Source organism: Coregonus clupeaformis, unplaced genomic scaffold (assembly GCF_020615455.1).
Source record: "Coregonus clupeaformis isolate EN_2021a unplaced genomic scaffold, ASM2061545v1 scaf2459, whole genome shotgun sequence".
In the NCBI taxonomy this organism is placed as follows: domain Eukaryota; kingdom Metazoa; phylum Chordata; class Actinopteri; order Salmoniformes; family Salmonidae; genus Coregonus; species Coregonus clupeaformis.
The window spans coordinates 48,710-70,452 of record NW_025535913.1 but is presented as its reverse complement, the minus strand read 5'-3'; the positions used below and the strand labels follow the sequence as shown (position 1 = coordinate 70,452).

At 40.7% G+C, this 21,743-nt stretch overlaps 1 protein-coding gene across 1 annotated transcript; it reads left to right on the top strand.

The window, feature by feature from the left end:
• Positions 1-2,754: 2,754 nt before the first annotated feature.
• Positions 2,755-11,300, top strand: LOC121583541 (mitogen-activated protein kinase kinase kinase kinase 4-like). Its single transcript, XM_041899670.2, has 5 exons — positions 2,755-2,854; positions 7,421-7,496; positions 8,048-8,288; positions 8,649-8,944; positions 10,797-11,300. Exons 2-5 carry the CDS (start codon positions 7,431-7,433, stop codon positions 11,298-11,300), a joined length of 1,107 nt encoding a protein of 368 aa, XP_041755604.2. The 5' UTR covers positions 2,755-2,854; positions 7,421-7,430.
• Positions 11,301-21,743: the final 10,443 nt, after the last annotated feature.

Genomic DNA, 21,743 nt, shown 5'->3' with positions numbered 1-21,743 from the left:
GAAAAAAAAACAATTTAATCAATTTTAGAATAAGGCTGTAACGTAAAAAAATGTGGAAAAAGTCAAGGGGTCTGAATACTTTCCGAATGCCCTGTATACTGTATACAGTTGTGTTATGTGGTATGGCCATAAATGTGATAGTTATATATATATATAACATAATATGCCATTTAGCAGACGCTTATATCCAAAGCGACTTACAGTCATGCGTGCATATATATATATATTTTTTGTGTATGGGTGGTCCTGGGGATGGAACCCACTACCTTGGCGTTACAAGCGCCGTGCTCTACCAGCATAGTTCAGTGTTCGATTTTTTTAAACATTTGCAAAAATTTATAAAAACCAGTTTTTGCTTTGGTCATTATGGGGTATTATGTGTAGGTAGATGAGGGGGGGAAACAACTATTTAATCCATTTTAGAATAATTGTCACGATCGAGGTAAGGAGTAGACCAAGGCGCAGCGTGATGAACGAACATACTTTAATTAGTTAAAGTGTAAATACAATACAAAACAAGAAATAACTCGTGAAGTCCACGGTATCAATGACCGAACACGGAACAAAAACCCACAAACACAAAGGGAAAACATACAGTTTAAATATGGCTCCCAATCAGAGACAACCAGCCAACAGCTGACACTCGTTGCCTCTGATTGGGAGTCACTCAGGCAAAACATAGAAATAGACGAACTAGAACCCCCAACATAGAAATACACCACATAGAACAAACACACCCTGGCTCAACAACTAGAGTCCCATAGCCAGGGTGTGACAATAATGCTGTAATAAAATGTAGACAAAGTCAAGGGGTCTGAATATTAAACATTTTGGTACACAAACAAATCAATGCAAATGTGTGGTGTGCATCACGTATGAGCATTTTGCATGCATTGAATGTTAGAAACTCACCTTTTTGACAATGTAGGAATCCATTCGGAAGAGTAGATTTTAAATTGGTATTTTTTTTTATTTTCAGCGTCAATCTCCGTTAACGTAATTACAAAGATCGGCCACCAGATGGTTTATTAGGATCTCTTCTTGAAGATGGTGGTTTCCTTTTATGTATTGATCATGTACAGACACTTTACCAGGTGTTTAATACCTGGGATAGGATAAAGTAATCCTTCTACCCCCTAAAAAATAAATAAATAAATAAAATATTGTAAAGTGGTTATCCCACTGGTTATAGGGTGAATGCACCAATTTGTAAGTCGCTCTGGATAAGAGCGTCTGCTAAATGACGTAAATGTAAATGTAATGTAAATGTTTAAACGCAATATTACATATACAGTATGTAACATTGGCCTTTAAAGGGTTAAAACGTTGATATCATGGATGGTCAGTCCTTGCATCCAGTGCCAACCCAAACATTATAATTATTATTATTATTATTATTATTATTATTTAAAATGTTTAGGTAGTCAGTCAGGGTGTCAGCTTACTGTTTTGGGGATAGTAGAATACACAACGTGCAATTTCGACATTTGGTAGTGCATCAGCAGTTATTCTCTTGTTATGTCAGTCACTGACAGTCACTCAATTAGCCCTTGTCAGCTAACATTTTACAGATTGCTATTAGCTAGGTAAGTTAGTATAGCCGGTTATCTAAACCTTGTAGTAATCATGGCCAAATTATTGACCGGGCACATAAGGCACGAGCCCTGACCTCTATGGGGCCCACATTGATCTTGTTAGTCACTCAGATATCATATGAACATGGCAAAATATGTAGAATTGCAGGAAATTAGCTTTAAAACTGCAACGTTTTCTTCACCCCATGGCATAATGAGAACAATTGCATGAAATTAGTTTTAAAACTGCGACATGTTCTCTCTACCCCATGAAAAAAAAATTGAATTGCAGAAAATGTGCTTTAAAACTGCAACGTTTTCTCTACGCCCCATGGCAAAATGTGTAGAATTGCAGGACATAAACTTGAATGCTGCACATTCTTCTCTCCGCCGCCAAGAGGGGGCCACTAAAATGTTATGCCCACGAGATGTGGGCAACCAAATCTTGCTTAGGTCCCCCAAAAAGCTTGCATCCATAGTGTCTATGAAGTTGAGAGTGGTTACATTTCTCAATCCCTATCCTTCAACCTTTTACCGAAACAGTGGCGGGGTGGGAACTTTATTGTTTCAACTGCTGACAACTCATATTTTAAAAGAGTGGGTTATTTAAAACAGTTTTTCATTTGAGGCCTCATCACATCACATGTTCATTTTTATACCACAAAGGTACACCACAGTGCTAAAGTGTCTTTCTGGAAGGTTTACTTCTGTTTTATTTTCAGCACGTCGTTTGGTTAAGTGACCCTTTCACAGAAGTGAAATACAGACTTGTATTTAGTATCTTTAGGAATAAAAAAACAGGTTCTCTAATTGTTTAAACATCATATTGATTACACCAGACTCTCTTATCACACTTTGTCTAACTCTTTCTTTAATCACCAACACATGCCAGGTTTGAATGTTTCAGTTGACCAAGATTTATGGTTTACGTCCTTTTACTACCTCTAATAAAACGTTCTCCTTAAAACGTACATACTATGAGAGCAAGAGGGCATAAACAGCTGTAAAAAGACAGTAATCCCTCCTCTCCAAAGATATGGGTAAAGTAAAACATGTCCTTTTAGGAGGTGGAATTAACAAGGATGCTGGTCTTTGAAATGCGAAAGGAAGTTGTGGCTATTGGATGTGTCAGGTCAAGGTCAGCTTCTGAGAAAAGTACATAAGAAGCTGTGCAGTGTCTCAAAGTTCACTGTGTTAGAGGTTTTTCCGTCCTTCTTATGTTCACCTTCTCAGAGTGCTGACTGAACACCGACCAGAGAAGAGGGAAGGCAGAGGAAAAGGTTAGTTCAAATCTTGTTCACTGTGTAGGCTATTCTAGTACAACTTATTTTTGAGGCTTTGATTTACGTGGAACCCTGTATTATCGGCATATTCAACAGCGTTTAAGAAATATATTACCTTCAACAGTGTTATCTTGTGATAAAGCCATCAAAGTTTTGTGATTATTGGTGTCGTAAAAATGTTAGCCAACGGGTTAGCAATTAGCATGTTTGACATTTCAGTGGAAATACTATTATCAGCTTTTTGATAAGCGGTTTAGCAAAAACAATACGTCCCATATTATCGGCATACGGTCCCCAGTTATCGGCCACTTTACTATTTTGTTCAATTACAAGATATATCCGTTTAATTTTGTTGAAAAAAGAGACACCAACCTCATATCCGAAGTGTCACACCAGATACTGACTGGTTCTTTGATTCAGGCCCCTACTTTTTTTTAAAGGTATCTGTGACCAACAGATGCATATATAAATTAGGGCCTAATGAATTTATTTCAATTGACTGATTTCCTTATATGAACTGTAACTCAGAAAAATCTTTGAAATTGTTGCATGTTGCATTTATATTTTTGTTCAGTGTAAATGTCAGTGAGTAGTGTAAGGTTACATGCATACAACAATGCGATTATTGTGGATAGTCAGATTAATATATTTCGATTACAACGTTTACATGCTTTACAATAATAACTATTTTCCTAATAATCCTGTTTACATGGATACATCTGAAATCAGGCTAACTGATGGCACTCAGATAAATGCAGAAAATCGCCAATCAAAATAAACGTTCTCTACCACAGAAAACATGTTATTTATGTGAAGCATATTTGATTCTGAGTTCGGACATATACATTTTGTATGTGAAAACTACTTCAGTTGTTCCGAACTCACTGCACCTGCACTAAAGAGGGAGGCTCGCTCGGCTGGTGCTAGCCCATGCGCAGATTAAATACACTGCTGGAACGCCGATTAATGTGTTTACATTAGTGGTGCGCTGTTGAGCTGTTTACTCACCTGCACCCCTGTCCGCAATTGCTAATAAGATATCCGTACCCGCCTGGCTATATGTGATAAAGTGACAATCTGAGGCCCTCAACCGACCCTAACCCGCTAAAATACAAAACGCCTGTAGGCTATAGTCAGAGATGGCGAAACGATTTTTGACAGTGGTGCAGGTCTTTTTTGCCTAATTTTGATATGTTTCTATTTATAATTGCCGACTTTTGGTAGGCTATTTGTTAGTCAGCTTGTCTATAATTACATGCATGCAGCTTCTCTTCTGTCATTATATGTTGCCCCAGAATAATGTCAAAAATCAATAGAATGAATGCTTCAATCTAGCTGACATAGGTAAAGTTCTCTATCATCGCTGCTTCTTTCGCGGAGCAAATGACGTTTAAGGACCTGGGAGAAAATGCAGTAACTCCCCCCCCCCAAAAAATGTCCAAATGACATCAGTTTGACCGGTTGTAAGGAAACAGAAAGCTGTGAAAACCACCCTACATGGCTCTGATAAGATTTCGGCTTGGAGGCATATTATATGTGGTTGAAATAGTATCAGCTTTTACGAAGCTGATAAAGGTAGCACCTCTACAGGCAGCCTGGTCTCACAGACTATACGTAATATAGACACTGAAATTGTTATGTTTGGAATGTTTACATAAGACAGATGGTTGCTTAAGGCAAAAACGAAAGTTGTCTTGCAACCCAAAGGTTGTGAGTTCGAATTTCATCACGGTCAACTTTAGCATTTTAGCAAATTTGCATATTTTCAACTATCCTCCTTACTACTTTTTAGCAACTTTGCAGCTACTTAGTATGTTAGCTAACCCTAACCCTCTTAGCTAACCTTTCCGCTAACCTTAACCCTTCAACCTAACTCCTAAACTTAACCCTAACCCTAACTCCTGAGCTAATGTTACCCAGCTAGCTACTGTTCGCCACCTAGCCACCTAGCTAGAATTCGTAACATAAGATACATTTGAGCAAATTCGTAACATATTGTACATTTTTCAAATTCTTAACATATTGTAGCCTTCCTTTTTTCAAATTCGTAACATATAATATTAATTGTAATTCGTAACATATCATATGCAATGGGTGATGGACATTCACAAATTAATACATACTAAATGGAGATTCTCGGATTTACAAACAGAATAATATGAAATGCTCTGAGACCAGGTTGACAGGCGGTATCTTACTGTGCATTCCCTTTCTCCCAACATGCGCATTTGCATTCTCTCAAGATGCTGAAATAAAGAAATCATACTTCTCCACTCCTGTTCCCATTTATTTTGGTGTATAATTTTACTGCAAGAAATGCTAAATTCTGCAGCTCATATTAAGGATATGTGAGAGGTTATAGACCCACAGTCAGTGTCCAGATTTCAGTTTCCATTTAACCCATCTGAACAGTAGGCTACAGTTCCCTTGACATGCCATAGGCCTACCTGAAGTCCCTGACTTTCGATTTGTATAGCGCCTCACAATAATTACACATATCATCCTCTTTAACCACTTTCCCAAACATTACTTGTTTGGGGGCCCTGCCTTCTCTCTTTATTTTCAACTCTCCATTTCGCAGCTCTTATTGAATTCAACTCCGACATTGTTATTTTTGCCTTGGTGGATACTTTTTCTGCCCGTTCCCAAAAGTATTTGGGGATTGGGTTGTAGGCTACTTGGCGCGCGTAGTTAGACCTTAAAGTTTAGGCTTAAGCACTAATGCCAGAGAGACAAAAATAATTAATAAGAAAAACCTAAATGCAACCTATAGATAGCCTAGATATAAATTGCACAACAATTATACATTTATGGATTTTTAAGATAGCCTATTGTTTTGTCTTTATTCAAAACCCGCCCGCCATCCACCCGCGCTTCAAACCACACAATATTTAAGTAACCTAAATCCAACCACGGGTTATGAGTCAACCCGCGCATCACTAGTTTACATGTCCTAATAATTCGAAAGAAATTACTCAGAAAACCAGGTGTTTTATGCTTACTTGATTTTGACCATTACACTGATTAAGATAAACAGAGTAAGGTGTTTAGGCCTACATGACTATTGCATAATCTGCCTACTGCCATAATCAGTTTTGCATAATATCGAATAATTAAAGTGAATGTCAATTTTTAAATTTTCCTTCCTTTCTTTCCTTCGCTCCCCTTGTTAATTCCCTTTGATTCCTTCCACTGTCATCCTATGCGGTTTATGTGCTAGGCCTATATAGCTTCTAGACTCGATTTTGAGATGTTATGAACAACTACAACAACATATTCCAATGTACTTTATAATATCTAATGAAGGAAATTACATATAAATTGATCAAAGGTTTATTTTGTGCATTTTTATCGCAAAAAAAAAAAAAAGGTCCCTGTCTCACTATTCAAACACCATTCAGGGGAAGTGGGACAGTAATATAACTCTAATTTTCATAAAATATATAAGCTGTTTACATGAATGGTTATTATATTTCAAAGCACTATCAATAACTATTCATTTTAACACCAAAAGCTAGATTGTTAAATTATAACTGACAGAATGGCTGTCTTATCATTCTAGCGCAAGGTATCATAGTATGGCGTTTTTAAAAATGATTTTCAACGGGTCACCCGATCTAAGAAACCTGACCACATACACTAAAGCAGGGTTCTTCAATTCCGGTCCTGGAGGGCCGAAACACCTCTGTTTTTCATCCTCTCCTTCTAATCAGGGGCTAATTCAGACCTGGGACACCAGGTGAGTGCAATTAACTACCAGGTAGAAATAAAAAACAGAAGTGTTTCGGCCCTCCGGGACCGGAATTGAAGAACCCTGCACTAAAGTGATGTCACACTAACCAAAACCATTTTTTCATGCACAGAACACATGCAGCAACAACCCAATAACATTTGTTGTGATTGGTTCGCAAAATAACCATAGCACTCTCAAACACAAATGTCCCACTACACATGATGTCCCACTAATGCTGACTTCACCGCAAGTTATCAAGTAGGCCTATATATACACATACATGTCATGTTTGTTAAAATGCTAACAATGATTAACAATATTAAATGTCATGCTATTAGATATACTGTATATCAATATTATACATCATACTTCTCTAAAAACAGAATTGACAAGAAAACATTTATTGCTACTTTATGCTTGACCTGCATGTTTATGCCCCAGAAATTATGCTTCTGGAGACTGCGGTGAGCTACACAACTTTAGATAGTTCATGTTTCCCATTAGAGAATTGTTGTACTTTGCAAGTTCAAAATTATCCCATCGATAAACACTGTAAATTAAGAACTTTAATAAATACACTTTTATTAATAAGAAATTAAGAATGAATAAACAAATAATAAGTAGGAATAGTAATACGTTTACAGAATATGTACATATTTGTAAGGATTACATATTATAAGCATTTAGTGTATTTTAAAGTGTAGTTTAAAGTGTTACCTCATATTCTATGCTAGTATGATAACTTGAGAAAAGGTCCAGTAGATAAATGAACACATTACATTTAAAATTATACGGCGTAAGACTGGTGTAAGGCTGTTTTTCCCCAACAGATTCTGAATAATGGGGGCCTCGGTGTCTGTACGGAACCAAACACCTTACACTTGGCACTACGAACTTGTTGGCGACGTAAGTATCTGAGTCAATGTAAAATCATGATAGTTATAAACGTAGTGTAATGTTGTGACACTTCTGCTGCTAATAGGGACACTTTCTTACAGAGAACAAAATCAACAGAATTTAAATATGCCAAGGTAATTGATAATGGTAATAATGTAATTTTGCTGAGTGTAAGGTGCTCTGTGAAATACCTGATCATGATATTTATAAACCTAGATTATTGGCTCTTCCCAATGCTGGCATGCCACTAAGGAAGGCAAACATTATGAAGAGCTGAACTAATAATGGCAGTGTTGATAGAGTTGAATTCTGTTGATGTTGGTAAATGAATAAAGTCGGCCCATTGTGTAAGATAATTACATTTTACTGAGTGTAGCCTACCTTTAAGTACTGTGGACTACCTGAAAGGGGCTGTTGGTAGTAAAAGTGCTTTACGATATTGTCCCTGTGACAAAATTAAAACAAGTGTAATAATGAGCAATAAATTGGATCGCTGAAGATTCATCTTAACACATTTCGAGATTGAAAATTAGATCTGGTATTATTTTTCTGTTTTCCAGGGAGGTGGCAGTGGCACGTTGCATGGCTGGGGTAGTGTAAAAGAAAAACTCAACTCTAGGTGGATCCATTGCTACCTAAAGTTAAGATATGACAATCACAGTTATAACTCCTTCTCATATGAATTCAACAGTCACAAGCAGGACGGGAGTCAAACATTCACTATTATAGAAACCAGTGGCCGTTCACTTATTCAACTACTGTGCGATGCAGAGTCTAATAGTCCAACATGTCCAAACTATGGTAAGTCCATCAAATTCGTACAAATCTGCTGAGCTACATTATCTTGTTCAAAATGTTCAGTTTGGAAATAAACCATATATCCTAAATACATCATTTATCAGCAACTAGTATTTGCAACTGAGCCAATTAATGTAAAGGTTATTCCTTACAGTATATAAATAATATAGTATTGGTTCATATGTTCATGAAATAGCAGTATTGGCTCAGGGCTGCTATTTTTCTTATTGACTAGTATTTTGTTGGAACAACATTGGCTGTTGGCTACTACGTCTGAAATGGCACTTTATTTGTAAACATGGGCTCTGGCCAAAAGTTGTGCACTACATAGGGAATATTGTGTGATTTGTATTCATCCATCAGGGAAGCAAGAGGAAGACCGTATCCGTCAGCAGCAGGAGGAGATGGAGCGGCGAAGACAGGAGGAGCAACGAAGACGACAGCAGGAGGAGAGGAGGCGCCAGGAGCAACTGGAGAGGGAAAGGAGAATCCAGCAAGAAATCGAAAGGGAGTGCGAGCTTTCGTGTAAGAAGGTGTCAAAGGGACGAGAAAAGCTGAGACAGAAGCTGAGTCTTAAAGGACAACAGCGCCATCACCAGCGTACACAAGAACTACACCAGATGATAGAAGATGATGCTGCTGCAATCGAAAGGGATGAGGTATGAGATATTTCAAAGGGTTGTAGAATTGGTTTTATTTTGCATTAATGATTTTGTGTTTAGCATTAATGTTGCGTTAACTTAATGATAAACATATTATTATACACTGCTCAAAAAAATAAAGGGAACACTTAAACAACACAATGTAACTCCAAGTCAATCACACTTCTGTGAAATCAAACTGTCCACTTAGGAAGCAACACTGATTCACAATACATTTCACATGCTGTTGTGCAAATGGAATAGACAACAGGTGGAAATTATAGGCAATTAGCAAGACACCCCCAATAAAGGACTGGTTTTGCAGGTGGTGACCACAGACCACTTCTCAGTTCCTATGCTTCCTGGCTGATGTTTTGGTCACTTTTGAATGCTGGCGGTGCTTTCACTCTAGTGGTAGCATGAGACGGAGTCTACAACCCACACAAGTGGCTCAGGTAGTGCAGCTCATCCAGGATGGCACATCAATGCGAGCTGTGGCAAGAAGGTTTGCTGTGTCTGTCAGCGTAGTGTCCAGAGCATGGAGGCGCTACCAGGAGACAGGCCAGTACATCAGGAGACGTGGAGGAGGCCGTAGGAGGGCAACAACCCGGCAGCAGGACTGCTACCTCCGCCTTTGTGCAAGGAGGAGCACTGCCAGATCCCTGCAAAATGACCTCCAGCAGGCCACAAATGTGCATGTGTCTGCTCAAACGGTCAAAAACAGACTCCATGAGGGTGGTATGAGGGCCCGACGTCCACAGGTGGGGGTTATGCTTACAGCCCAACACCGTGCAGGATGTTTGGCATTTGCCAGAGAACACCAAGATTGGCAATTTCGCCACTGGCACCCTGTGCTCTTCACAGATGAAAGCAGGTTCACACTGAGCACATGTGACAGACGTAACAGAGTCTGGAGACGCCCGTGGAGAAACGTTCTGCTGCCTGCAACATCCTCCAGCATGACCGGTTTGGCGGTGGGTCAGTCATGGTGTGGGGTGGCATTTCTTTGGGGGCCGCACAGCCCTCCATGTGCTCGCCAGAGGTAGCCTGACTGCCATTAGGTACCGAGATGAGATCCTCAGACCCCTTGTGAGACCATATGCTGGTGCAGTTGGCCCTGGGTTCCTCCTAATGCAAGACAATGCTAGACCTCATGTGGCTGGAGTGTGTCAGCAGTTCCTGCAAGAAGAAGGCATTGATGCTATGGACTGGCCCGCCCGTTCCCCAGACCTGAATCCAATTGAGCACATCTGGGACATCATGTCTCGCTCCATCCACCAACGCCACGTTGCACCACAGATTGTCCAGGAGTTGGCGGATGCTTTAGTCCAGGTCTGGGAGGAGATCCCTCAGAAGACCATCCGCCACCTCATCAGGAGCATGCCCAGGCGTTGTAGGGAGGTCATACAGGCACGTGGAGGCCACACACACACTACTGAGACTCATTTTGACTTGTTTTAAGGACATTACATCAAAGTTGGATCAGCCTGTAGTGTGGTTTTCAACTTTAATTTGAGGGTGACTCCAAATCCAGACCTCCATGGGTTGATAAATTTGATTTCCATTGATACTTTTTGTGTGATTTTGTAGTCAGCACATTCAACTATGTAAAGAAAAAAGTATTTAATAAGATTATTTCATTCATTCATTCAGATCGAGGATGTGTTATTTTAGTGTTCCCTTTATCTTTTTGAGCAGTGTATTTTTCTGAAAATATAGTTTCTTCATATTTACATACAGTTGCCAATTTACATGGCACCACCACTAATAGAAAACGTGTTTCTAGTATGACACATACATTTTTTATTGCATCTGTACTAAAACATTCATTTTCTTTACACTTTTTTGTGTTGGAACCATTTTATTCTAGCCAGGGCACTTGAAAAATAAGTTTGAAGAGCTTCTGAAGAAATACAAGATCACTGAAGACAAAAGCATGCAAGAGGACAAACTTGAAAACCGAATGAAAAATCTTCAGAATGAGCTAAGCCTTCAATACTTTGGAGAGCCTCAACTGTCCATCTGGTGTCAGTTGACCATAGATCGTGCTATCAGCCAAGGAGAGCAATCACTCACCGAGAGGTTTAGCATCCTCACGGCTGTGGCAGAGCTAACGTTGACCAACGACTCGGACACAGACAGTAGAGAGGTCCAACTACCTGACTGGGACCAGAAGTATGACTTTCTCATCCGTCTTCTTGAACAGCTGTACAGCACCAATCCCACAGTGGTTCAGCAACTTGTTCTGAGCATTCTTGACATGTTCACAGAGGTGTCAGAGAAAAACAAGGGGCTCCTTAGTCAAATTCTCTTCAACATGATCTGGACACCTTCAGAAATTCTGCTCTTTTTGCGAGGGTGTTTCCAGGCATAAACCAAGAGTTAGCAACCTCAATCCTTCATACAGTGCGGACGAACAAGCTGGATCTTCTCTCTACTCTCTCTGCCCTGAAAGAAAAAGAGCCTGTCAACTCTCTACAATGGTATGCTGAGGCAGAAGGGGACAAGGATGCCAACACCATTGTGAATGAAATGCGAAAATGAAAAGTACCCAGAGAAAATACTGTCCATAATGGAGGAAATTCTAGGATATATGACAGAGGAGCTTCCAAAACATGCAAAGGAGGACTTGGATCAGGTAAAGATAGAGGAAGCAAAGCAGATGATCAAGTCTCTGGATTTTACTAACCCTGACCTTGCTGTTCTCAAGGAGGTCCTAATAAGGATGTCTATTGCTGTGCAAGACTGCTCAACCATTTACACTCCAAAACGGTAAGAACATAGAAGGCTACTTTCCTGCATCACTCCGCTGGCGTCACTGCTCACTGCTGAGAAAATAGAAGGCTACTTTCCCCGACTCACTCAGTTGGCATCACTGCTCATGCTCCTTCTACCAAAGTTAACAGGGAAAAAAGGTATCCTTCTGGAAATCGGCACAGGTGAAGGAAAATCTTGCATCTTGGCTATGTTTGCCACCATCCAGGCCATCCGCGGCACTAAGGTTGACATTGTGACCAGTTCTCCAGTCCTTGCTCGCGAGACCAAGAGGAGTGGAAGAAACTGTATGACATGTTTGGTGTCACATCCTCTGTTGTGCCACCACCACAGATACAGGGAAGCTCCCCTGAAAGCAGGGATAGTAGGCTACAGGAGGCTTACAGGAAACAATTAGTTTACGGAACCGTTGGCAGCTTTGCAGCAGACGCATTGAGGCAGGAATTCGAGAAGGACACCACACGTGGGGAGAGGAGGTTCGACATGGTGATTGTGGATGAAGTGGACTACATGACTTTGGACAATGGAGTTCAGGTGACGTTTCTATCCCACGAGGCAAGTGGCCTGAGGCACCTCAACCAAGTCCTTGCTAGCATATGGGCCAAGGTATCTATGTGTCAGCCAATTGAGATGGAAGATACTGGAGAGATTGAGTGGGCAACTGGAATCCAACATTTTCACAAGGCTGCAAAGTTAGCTGTTATCGGTCCAGAGACATCTCAAGAATTCTCTGAATTTCACATTTTGGAAGCTGGAGTGGAGTTGGGTATCTATTCAGATGAAGATTTTGACATGTTCATGCAAGCTCTAGAGACGCAGAGAAACACGATACAACTGAGAACAGGAAAACTGTTGATACATTCATGGCCAAAGTTGGAATTACTCAACAGTGTGATCTGCTCACCATCATGGAGAAAGCACTGGAGAATGATGTGGCCATTGACTGTTACTCTGTGACAAACAATAAAGCCGTGCTGGTTGAGGAGAAAAAGTTGCACAACAACCCTGATATCCTGGAAATCAAAATGCTTCTCCTCGAGAATGGACGAGCCAGTGAGATCATACCAGAAGACAAACTCATTAAGGCAACTGTCTCTGAGCTGAAGTCTCAAATCAAATATTCTGGCAACTCTCAGTCAAACTCAGAGTTTCTTGTGATCCCCTCTTTCCTTGAGAAATACCTTGAGAATCGGTTACCAGTCTTTGTGGAAAACGCCCTGAAAGCCATCATGATGACACAAGGCAGAGAGTACATGATTGATCAGACATTGGAAGCTGTCGGAGACGAGCATCTCTACCATGCCATCATCCCAGTGGACTTCCAGGCCAGTGGAGTGTTGGAGAAGAACAAACGCTGGGGGGACGGCCTGCAGCAGTTTCTGGAGATGAAACACCAGCTGGCAACCACTCCTTTGTCCAATGTGACAAATTACCTGTCAAACTTCCATTACTTTCAAAAGTACCTCAAAGGGAATGGGATATTTGGTGTGTCTGGGACATTAGGGGGCGATGCCGACAAAGATTTCCTTGCAAGGCATTACGAAACAGACAGCTACACAATACCAGCTCACCGCCATAAGAAGGTTGTTGAGCTTCCAGCAATTCAGGTCAGTGGGCAAGCCCAGTGGATGGAGATCCTCTGTAAGACAGCAATGAGAGTGGCAGACAGTGGTCAGGTTGTCTTGGTCGTATGTGAGGATGTCAAGACCGCAAACAAGCTTCTGAAGAAAATAGGGGGCGAGAATCCACATCCCCCCATCACATTATACACAATCAGTGAGAAACACAACATTGAGAGTACCAAATTCAGAGGGGGACATATAATCATAGCCACAAATCTAGGAGGTCGTGGAACAGATATCAAGGTTGATCAGGATGTCAACCTATGTGGTGGCCTCTTCGTCCTCCTGACACATTACCCTGGCAGTCGCAGAGTGGAGAAACAGGTGTTCGGAAGAACTGGTCGGAAGGGAAACCCGGGCGTGGTCCAGATGATCCTCCGTGGGGATAACCTTGCCCCAGCATACCAGGGCCAGCCTGTGGAGATCATGAGACAACTGAGAGAGGAGTACGAAGTCCAACGCATCAAAGATATGGAGACAGATGAGCTTCTCGAAATAAAAATAAAAGAGGACCTGTTTGGCACGTTTTGCGAATTTCTTGACAAGTTTGACGGCAACTTCACAAAACAGGAGAGAGATGACCTGTCGGGAATGGGGCCGAAAGATGTCCCTGAGTGTTTTAAAGATAAAGGCCCTAAGTTTGATTACCAGCCGGCACTCAATGCTTTGAAAGAAACATGGGCATTGTGGCTTACCCTTCACGAGGAGCACATCCGTCGGCACGAAGATATCAGTGTTCTTAAAGCAGACCTTCTTGAGCATATCACAAATAGGGGCAACATGCTGCTGAATGGAAAAAGTCAAAACTTCTATGACCACATAAAGCAGGCTACCGGCAGAACTGACTTGCACCTCCGCAGCAAAACTAAGTGTGACTATGAAGCAAAGTCCTACTGGAAAGATGTTGAAGAGTGTGACCCTTTTTACAGTGCCGTGGCACTGTACAACCAAGCCTTCATCACCATCAACATGGGCAAACATGGCTACAAAACAGAGGCAAGGGAATTACTGGAAAGGGCAAAGACATCTGTGGATGTTTACTTGTCAGAAACAACAAATACCATGGTTTTTTTACAGACTGCCACAAGAGGCAACTTTGAACCACATCATGAAGGAGAACGCAACTTTCTAAAGCAAATAGATTCCAGGATGAGCATTCACAAAGCTTGGAAACTTAACATTGAACTTGCGGTAAATAAACTTAAAGAGCTTGAGGGTGAAGGCACGGCCATAACAGAGGTATCCTCAGTGTACAGCCTCTCAGAAAATCAAGACTACATCACAGCAAATGAACTCACGGCCTTGTATGACAATGGCCTGTGCATTGTGTTTGAGGTGAAAAAGAAGCCAGAGTTCAGCTTTGACGCTTTGATCTGTTTCTTCATCGGTATGTGTCAGGTCACCCTTGGAGTTCTGGTTTGTGCCCTGTCGTTTGGCGCTGCAACCCAGATTGGCTTCAGTCTCATCTCTGAAGGAGTCTCCGACATGATTGAAGGGATAACTGGCATGATATCGGGCACGTTCGATTGGGCGCAATGGGCCATCTCCAAAAGCATCAGCATTGGGATGTCTCTGCTCTCCGCAGGGTTCAGCGCCATTAAAAAAGTTGCCATCACAGCATATAAAGTCCTCAATGGTACTAAGAAACTCTCATCTGTCGCAAAGGATATCATTGGCACAGGAAAATATGTTTTCAAGTCCGCACAGGGAGCAGCAAAATCTATCTCCAAAGAAACAATTAAGACTGCAACAAAGAAACTGGCATCCCCTACAAACATAAAGATGGCTCTAAAACATGCAACCAAGTATGCATTTCAGGAGGTAGGGAAGCAGAGTTTAATCGCAGGAATTAACTACGTTATTGATGCTGGAATTGGGGCCATCTTTAAAATGATTTTAGAAAAAGCTTTGAAAGACATGGTCACTTCAACAGTCAAACAGAATGCCGAACTAGGTCTTAGTCTCACTAAGTACATTGGCTCTGCAGTACCTAAAGGAGCTTTGCAGAACCGCAGCAATTATAAAATTGACTCAAAGCTTGAACAACAAATGAAAGATTTAGTTCAAGTTATGACAAAAGATCTTATTCCTGGCCTCATGACTGATGCCACCACATCCCAAGTCAGTGATGTTATCAGCAGACTCTCTGAGGTGTGCAATAATGCAACTGACCTTGTGGAAAAAAGTGGGACACATTTGATTGCAAAAGGAGTCAAAATAAGTGTAGAAATAGCTAAACACACCACAACCTTGGTCCAAATGATTCAATCCATTCCTACAGAACATGTTATCAATGACATATTTGTCCTCGAATTAAAAAAAGAAATTGAAGAGCAGCAAAGAAATCTGGAGCAGTATGACCAAGATGGCAGACATGACTTACCAGATGTGATTCGCCTGAAGGATGAGTTCCTAAGCTCCATTTCGGAAAGTGTCTTCCAAGCATTCATAGATGCTTGTGCTGGTCATATGTCCGACTTTGTGACGCGACCATTCAAGAAGAAGGTCAATGCAGTCACTGGAAAAGTTGTTGACAAAGTACTTGGCAGACACAAAACTGAGGGCTTTTTCCAGGACCGGCAGCATAAACATGATATGAAGTCAGCCAGTCAGAAGACTGGGAAAGCTCTGTCAGAGACTGAAACAAAAGAACTCCTGGACTATGCAGAGAAGATTGGTGATGTTAATAGACCAGCCTCGGCCCTGGACATTTATGTCCTCACAAACAGTGACCTGCTCCATGGTAAAGGCATCCAGTTCAAAGTGGTGGATCAACATGGGAAAACACTCTCAGAGGAGTCCTACCCGGGAACGAACAGCTCAGCCGGCCAAATCACTCTACAGCTGACCAAAGAGCCTGAGGAAACACACAGGTATTTGTCCTAAACTGTTTGGTAGACCTTCATCAACAATACTGCAAATCTCCCCAAATTAGGATCTCTCCAATTAGAACTACATTAATGAGAACCAATGGTGCTCTTTATTTCTGCTCTTTCAGTGAGAAAGGAATCCTCTCTAAAGCAAAAGACAGAATCCAAGGAGTAGAAAGTCCATACAGTGGTCACTTTGACATCATCCAAGATGGCAAAGTAATCCCTGTGCGCTCAGAGAACCAGAACTGCCTGTACCATGCCCTAGTACAGGCAATATCTAACAGGTCAGAGGATGAGATCAAGAGTCAAGCTGTGAATCTACGAAACAATGTTAAAGACCAGGTACTGTAGGCCTACGCATGTCTACGTATAGTTTAAATCATTCTTAAACTAAATAACTTTCTGAAATATGTAATTTTAATCAAATCCAACGAAGGAACTCTAGGAATTAAGATGATTGGTAGATACCAACTGTCCCTAAATAAAATAAATGAATATAACAGATTGCACCTTTAACCTTGGTTGTGGAGTAATTGGAGTTATTGATACCTGTTATGTCTTCCCATAGATCAAAGGGAACCTTCATGCTCATAGTGAAATGGTAAAAACACAGAAGGCCTATGATGCACTCAAGAAAAATCATGGAAAATATGCTATAGTTGGAGGGGTAGGGCCGACAGCACAGACGAGTGATGATGAGGAATATGGTCACGATATCAGTCCCATGAAGTATATTCCTTATAGTTCCTCAGGGATAAATGAGGAGGACATAGCCTATGCGTACCAACTTGGATCAGTTGGTCCTTACAAAAGGTAATTTTGCATAATATTTGTTTTATTTTATATGGGCATTGTTAAAATCTACCGATGTAATTATAATGACCCTGCATTGTTTTTACATTTGAATATATTATTAAGACCAGAAATGTATATAATAATTCATAAAGCATTGACATACAAATTGTATAAATAGATGTGTTTACTTGAATTGTACTTTCATAGTACAACCTTTTCTCTTCTATCCCCTCATCAGAGTCAAAAACACCAGACTTATCTCTGAATACATGGGGGAAAGAGGCGTTGTGGAGGCAGACCATATCCCACCAAAGAGTTCCCTGAAGCTGGCCAGAGACCAACAATCTCAGATGAAAGATCTTCAACAGAAGAATCCAAAGCTTTACGATATGATAAACAGAATTGGATCAGATTCAAATGGAGAGAACCTGCCCACAATGCGGGTTCTCAAACAGCATCACAGGAATGCTCTAACCACTGGAGCCAGTAAGGCATCTGTCATCTGCAGGTGAATTATCTATTATTATACAGTGCATTCGGAAAGTAGTCAGACCCTTTGACTTTTTCCACATTTTGTTACGTTACAGCCTTGTTCTAAAATTGATTAAATAATTGTTTTCCCCTCATCAATCTACACACAATACCCGATAATGACAAAGTGAAAACAGGTTTTTAGAAATGTTTGCAAATGTATAAAAAAAAAAAAAAACGGAAATACCCTATTTACATAAGTATTCAGACCCTTTGCTATGAGACTCGAAATTGAGCTCAGGTGCATCCTGTTTCCATTGATCATCCTTGAGATGTTTCTACAACTTGATTGGAGTCCACTTGTGGTAAATTCAATCGATTGGACCTGATTTGGAAAGGCACACACCTGTCAATATAAGGTCCCACAGTTGACAGTGCATGTCAGAGCAAAACCCAAGTCATGAGGTCGAAGGAATTGTCTTTAGAGTTCCGAGACTGGATTGTGTGGAGGTAGAGATCTGGGGAAGGGTACCAAAAAATGTCTGCAGCATTGAAGGTCCCCAAGAACACAGTGGCCTCCATCATTTTAAATGAAAGAAGTTTAGAACCACCAAGACTCTTCCTAGAGCTGGCCATCCGGCCAAACTGAGCAATCGGGGGAGAAGGGCCTTGGTCAGGGAGGTGACCAAGAACCTGATGGTCACTCTGAAAGAGCTCCAGAGTTCCTCTGTGGAGATGGGAGAACCTTCCAGAAGGACAACCATCTCTGCAGCACTCCACCAATCAGGCCTTTATGGTAGAGTGGCCAGACGGAAGCCACACCCCAGTAAAAGGCACATGACAGCCCACTTGGAGTTTGCCAAAAGGCACCTAAAGGACTCTCAGACCATGAGAAACAAGATTCTCTGGTCTGATGAAATCAAGATTGAACTCTTTGGCCTGAATGTCAAGCGACACGTCTGGAGGAAACCTGGCACCTTCTCTATGGTGAAGCATGGTGGTGGCAGCATCATGCTGTGGGGATGTTTTTTAGGGGTAGGGACTGGGAGACTAGTCAGGATCGAGGGAAAGATTAACGGAGCAAAGTACAGAGAGATCCTTGATGAAAACCTGCTCCAGACCGCTCAGGACCTCAGACTGGGCGAAGGTTCACCTTCCAACAGGACAACGGCCCTAAGCACACAGCCAAGACAATGCAGGAGTGGCTTCGGGACAAGTCTCTGAATGTCTGGCCGAACCCCATCGAACATCTCTGGAGAGACCTGAAAATAGCTATGCAGCGCGCTCCCCATCCAACCTGACAGAGCTTGAGAGAATCTGGAGAGAAGAATGGGAGAAACTCGCCAAATACAGGTGCGCCAAGCTTGTAGCGTCATACCCAAGAAGACTTGAGGCTGTAATCACTGCCAAAGGTGCTTCAACAAAGTACTGAGTAAAGGGTCTGAATACTTATGTAAATGTGATAGTTCAAATTTTTTTATTTTTAATAAATTTGCTACAATTTCTAAAAAACTGTTTTTGCTTTGTCATTATGGAGTATTGTGTGTAGATTGATGAGGGGAAAAAACTATTTAATCCATTTTAGAATAAGGCTGTAACGTAACAAAATGTGGAAAAAGTCAAGGGGGTCTGAATACTTTCCGAATGCACTGTAGGTGCAATCCATCCCCTTTCTTTCCGCCTGTGATACACAATCGAGGCTGAAATAAAAACACAGAAACAAACCTACTTTGATTTAATTCAAGCAGGGTTCCTGCCTGGTCCTCTTCTTTGAGTTTTCACTTGTAAAAATACCTTTAATTTTGCTACCATTTGAAAAGTTCCATTCTTGTGGTGTATTAGGAATTGAATACTTACCATCTATGCTGCTTCCCTATTCGGAATGTTCTCAATCTCTTAACAACACTGTACATGCCCTTCCAACTCATAGGAAGCTGCAGGCGGATACACTTGTAAGCGGAGATGTGGAGAAATCACTGAAGTTCTCTTTCATCATGGCTCATCCGATTGCTTCCTGACCAGCTCAGAGCAGGTGATTATTGTCCTGTCTGTCCTTATATAGGAAATTCTTGACTAGATTTTTCTCATTTCAGTTAGAATATTAACCCTTAATTTGTTTATGTTTTTATTCTAGGAAACACCAATCAACTTACCCCGGGATCCATTATTATGTCTCCTGAAGGAACAGTGTTATACTACAAAGCTGGCTTCAATCAGATGCTGAATCACTACTGTAAAGAGGGGATCATCGACCAGAATCAGCTGAAGAGGCTGAAGTCCTGGGTGGCCGACAAAAAGTACCTGGACCAGAACACCCCAGAGTATAACGACATCCGTACAGCCATCCAATAACAAAACCTCCCCTGGGGAAATGTTGGTAAAGGGCTAAAATCATACTTTTATATTCAGCATATGAATATCATGAATTCAGTATAATCATACTGTGAATCATTTATTGTTGAACCTTAGGTGAGTGACAATTCAACATTTTTACTTTGTTGTTTTTGCTTAAAATTGATTATTCATTAGGTAGCCTATGGCTTTTTAAAATAGATACAGTAACTTATGTGCAAGTTGCATGAGATATAAGCTTGCTAAAAGAACAGTAGGTTCTTTACAGTAAGTTGTAAATTGACTTTTCATTTTGTTTCATTCAGTACTGTATACTATACTGGGTGTCAAATTTCATTTCTCAATGTCATAATATTTACTGGTGTCATAATATTTCACGTTTTTAGTGTCTTAGTATTGAAATATATAACCTACTCTCAATTTTTGTGTAATGATCATGGTAACCTTTTATTCTTATAATCAGTGCTTTCACAATCAAATCATGGTCTCATTGGCAGTGTTTATCATGTTCTTGATTTCTTTACTATTGGATTATGGATGATTTTATATTTACTCAATCCAAATGTTAATACATTTGTGCATTCTCAAAAATATTATCTGCATTTGAAACTATTGACAATAAACTCATTTTAATTTGCAAGACTATTAGCAATGGGCGCGTTCGAGCGGATACATTTTGTCTTTCAAAGTATGTTGCATTATGGGGATAAAAATTGTTCAACTTGTGCCAACATATCGATTGCATGAACTTTACAAAAACCATGTGATCAAAGGTCATGCCATTTTTGATGAAGTCACCTTCAAGTTGCTATAGCTGCTTCTCACCAACTGCATCATGCAGCCATCGCCTGGCTAGTGGGAGGCACTAGTTGTCAACCAATCATTAGGGTGATTTTGCTTGACCCACTCGAACGTAACCAAAGATGTGACTGAAACAGGAACCAACTTTACCACGATTCTAAAGCTACAGGGGATACGAAAAGTATATGAGACCTCTCTCTAACCAATTAATTGTGTGATATGGGGGTATAGAAGTTTATTTATACATTATAAAGACAAACTTTTATAAACAATAGCTGCTATGTTGACACTGCTATGTTGATCTGAGCCTTGCTGTTGGAAAACCACTAGTGTCCGACTTTAGTCTGTCACAGATGCACTACTACTACAGTCAGCTTCGTTAGACTAAAGGCGTCCACATGCTTCCCAGACTAAACAGTTCGGAAGAGTTTGTGCATATATTATGATGAGATTTTGTGACGTTTTTGTTTGTTTTTGGACTGGTAGGGTTTTTTTCGGCTGTTCAAGGAACACAAAACATTTTCTTGAGGCAAGCCTAAGTCGATTACTGAAGTCTACACCCTTCGTCGGTGATTGGTCAACAGTAGGGATTCTTCAGAAAAGTATTTGTTGTAATTTCTTTGAGAAATACTGCACCAAACGTCTTAGTTAGATGTAAAATTGAAATCTCCTTGGCAAAAACGTCAAACTTAATGACAGATTTCTTGAGTTATCTTAGATTAATTCTGACTATATTGAGGAAGTGTAATGTGGCTAAGGCGTCTCAAAATGGACAAACAGAACTATTGCCGTACTATTGACGTTTTTTTCTTGTTTTTTCAAGCGAAGGTCTTTTAAGGGAGGTACGAACACACCCAATTGATGAATCCCATTTGTGAATCCCAAACCAGCCCCCCGCCCCTACCAACCTGCTCGGAGGGCCCTCTGTTGTCACGTGTTACTGACGAAACTCGAGTGTAACTTCAATAGTGGTGAAGGGATCAAATAAACCCATCAACTTCAGGACACACTCGTGACTTGAATGATGCAGTTCATGTTCCAGTTCCACATACAAATGAGAAAATTCCCCTGTCATTCTACAAGATATAAACCTCAGTAACAGTTAAACATTTCATTTGGGAGGTATTC

Coding starts and splice junctions, on each gene's coding strand:
- LOC121583541 (XM_041899670.2), top strand. CDS start 7,431: ATGGGGGCCTCGGTGTCTGTACGGAACCAAACACCTTACACTTGGCAC. Junction 7,497..8,047: donor ACTACGAACTTGTTGGCGAC/GTAAGTATCTGA, acceptor TCTGTTTTCCAG/GGAGGTGGCAGTGGCACGTT. Junction 8,945..10,796: donor CTGCAATCGAAAGGGATGAG/GTATGAGATATT, acceptor ATTTTATTCTAG/CCAGGGCACTTGAAAAATAA.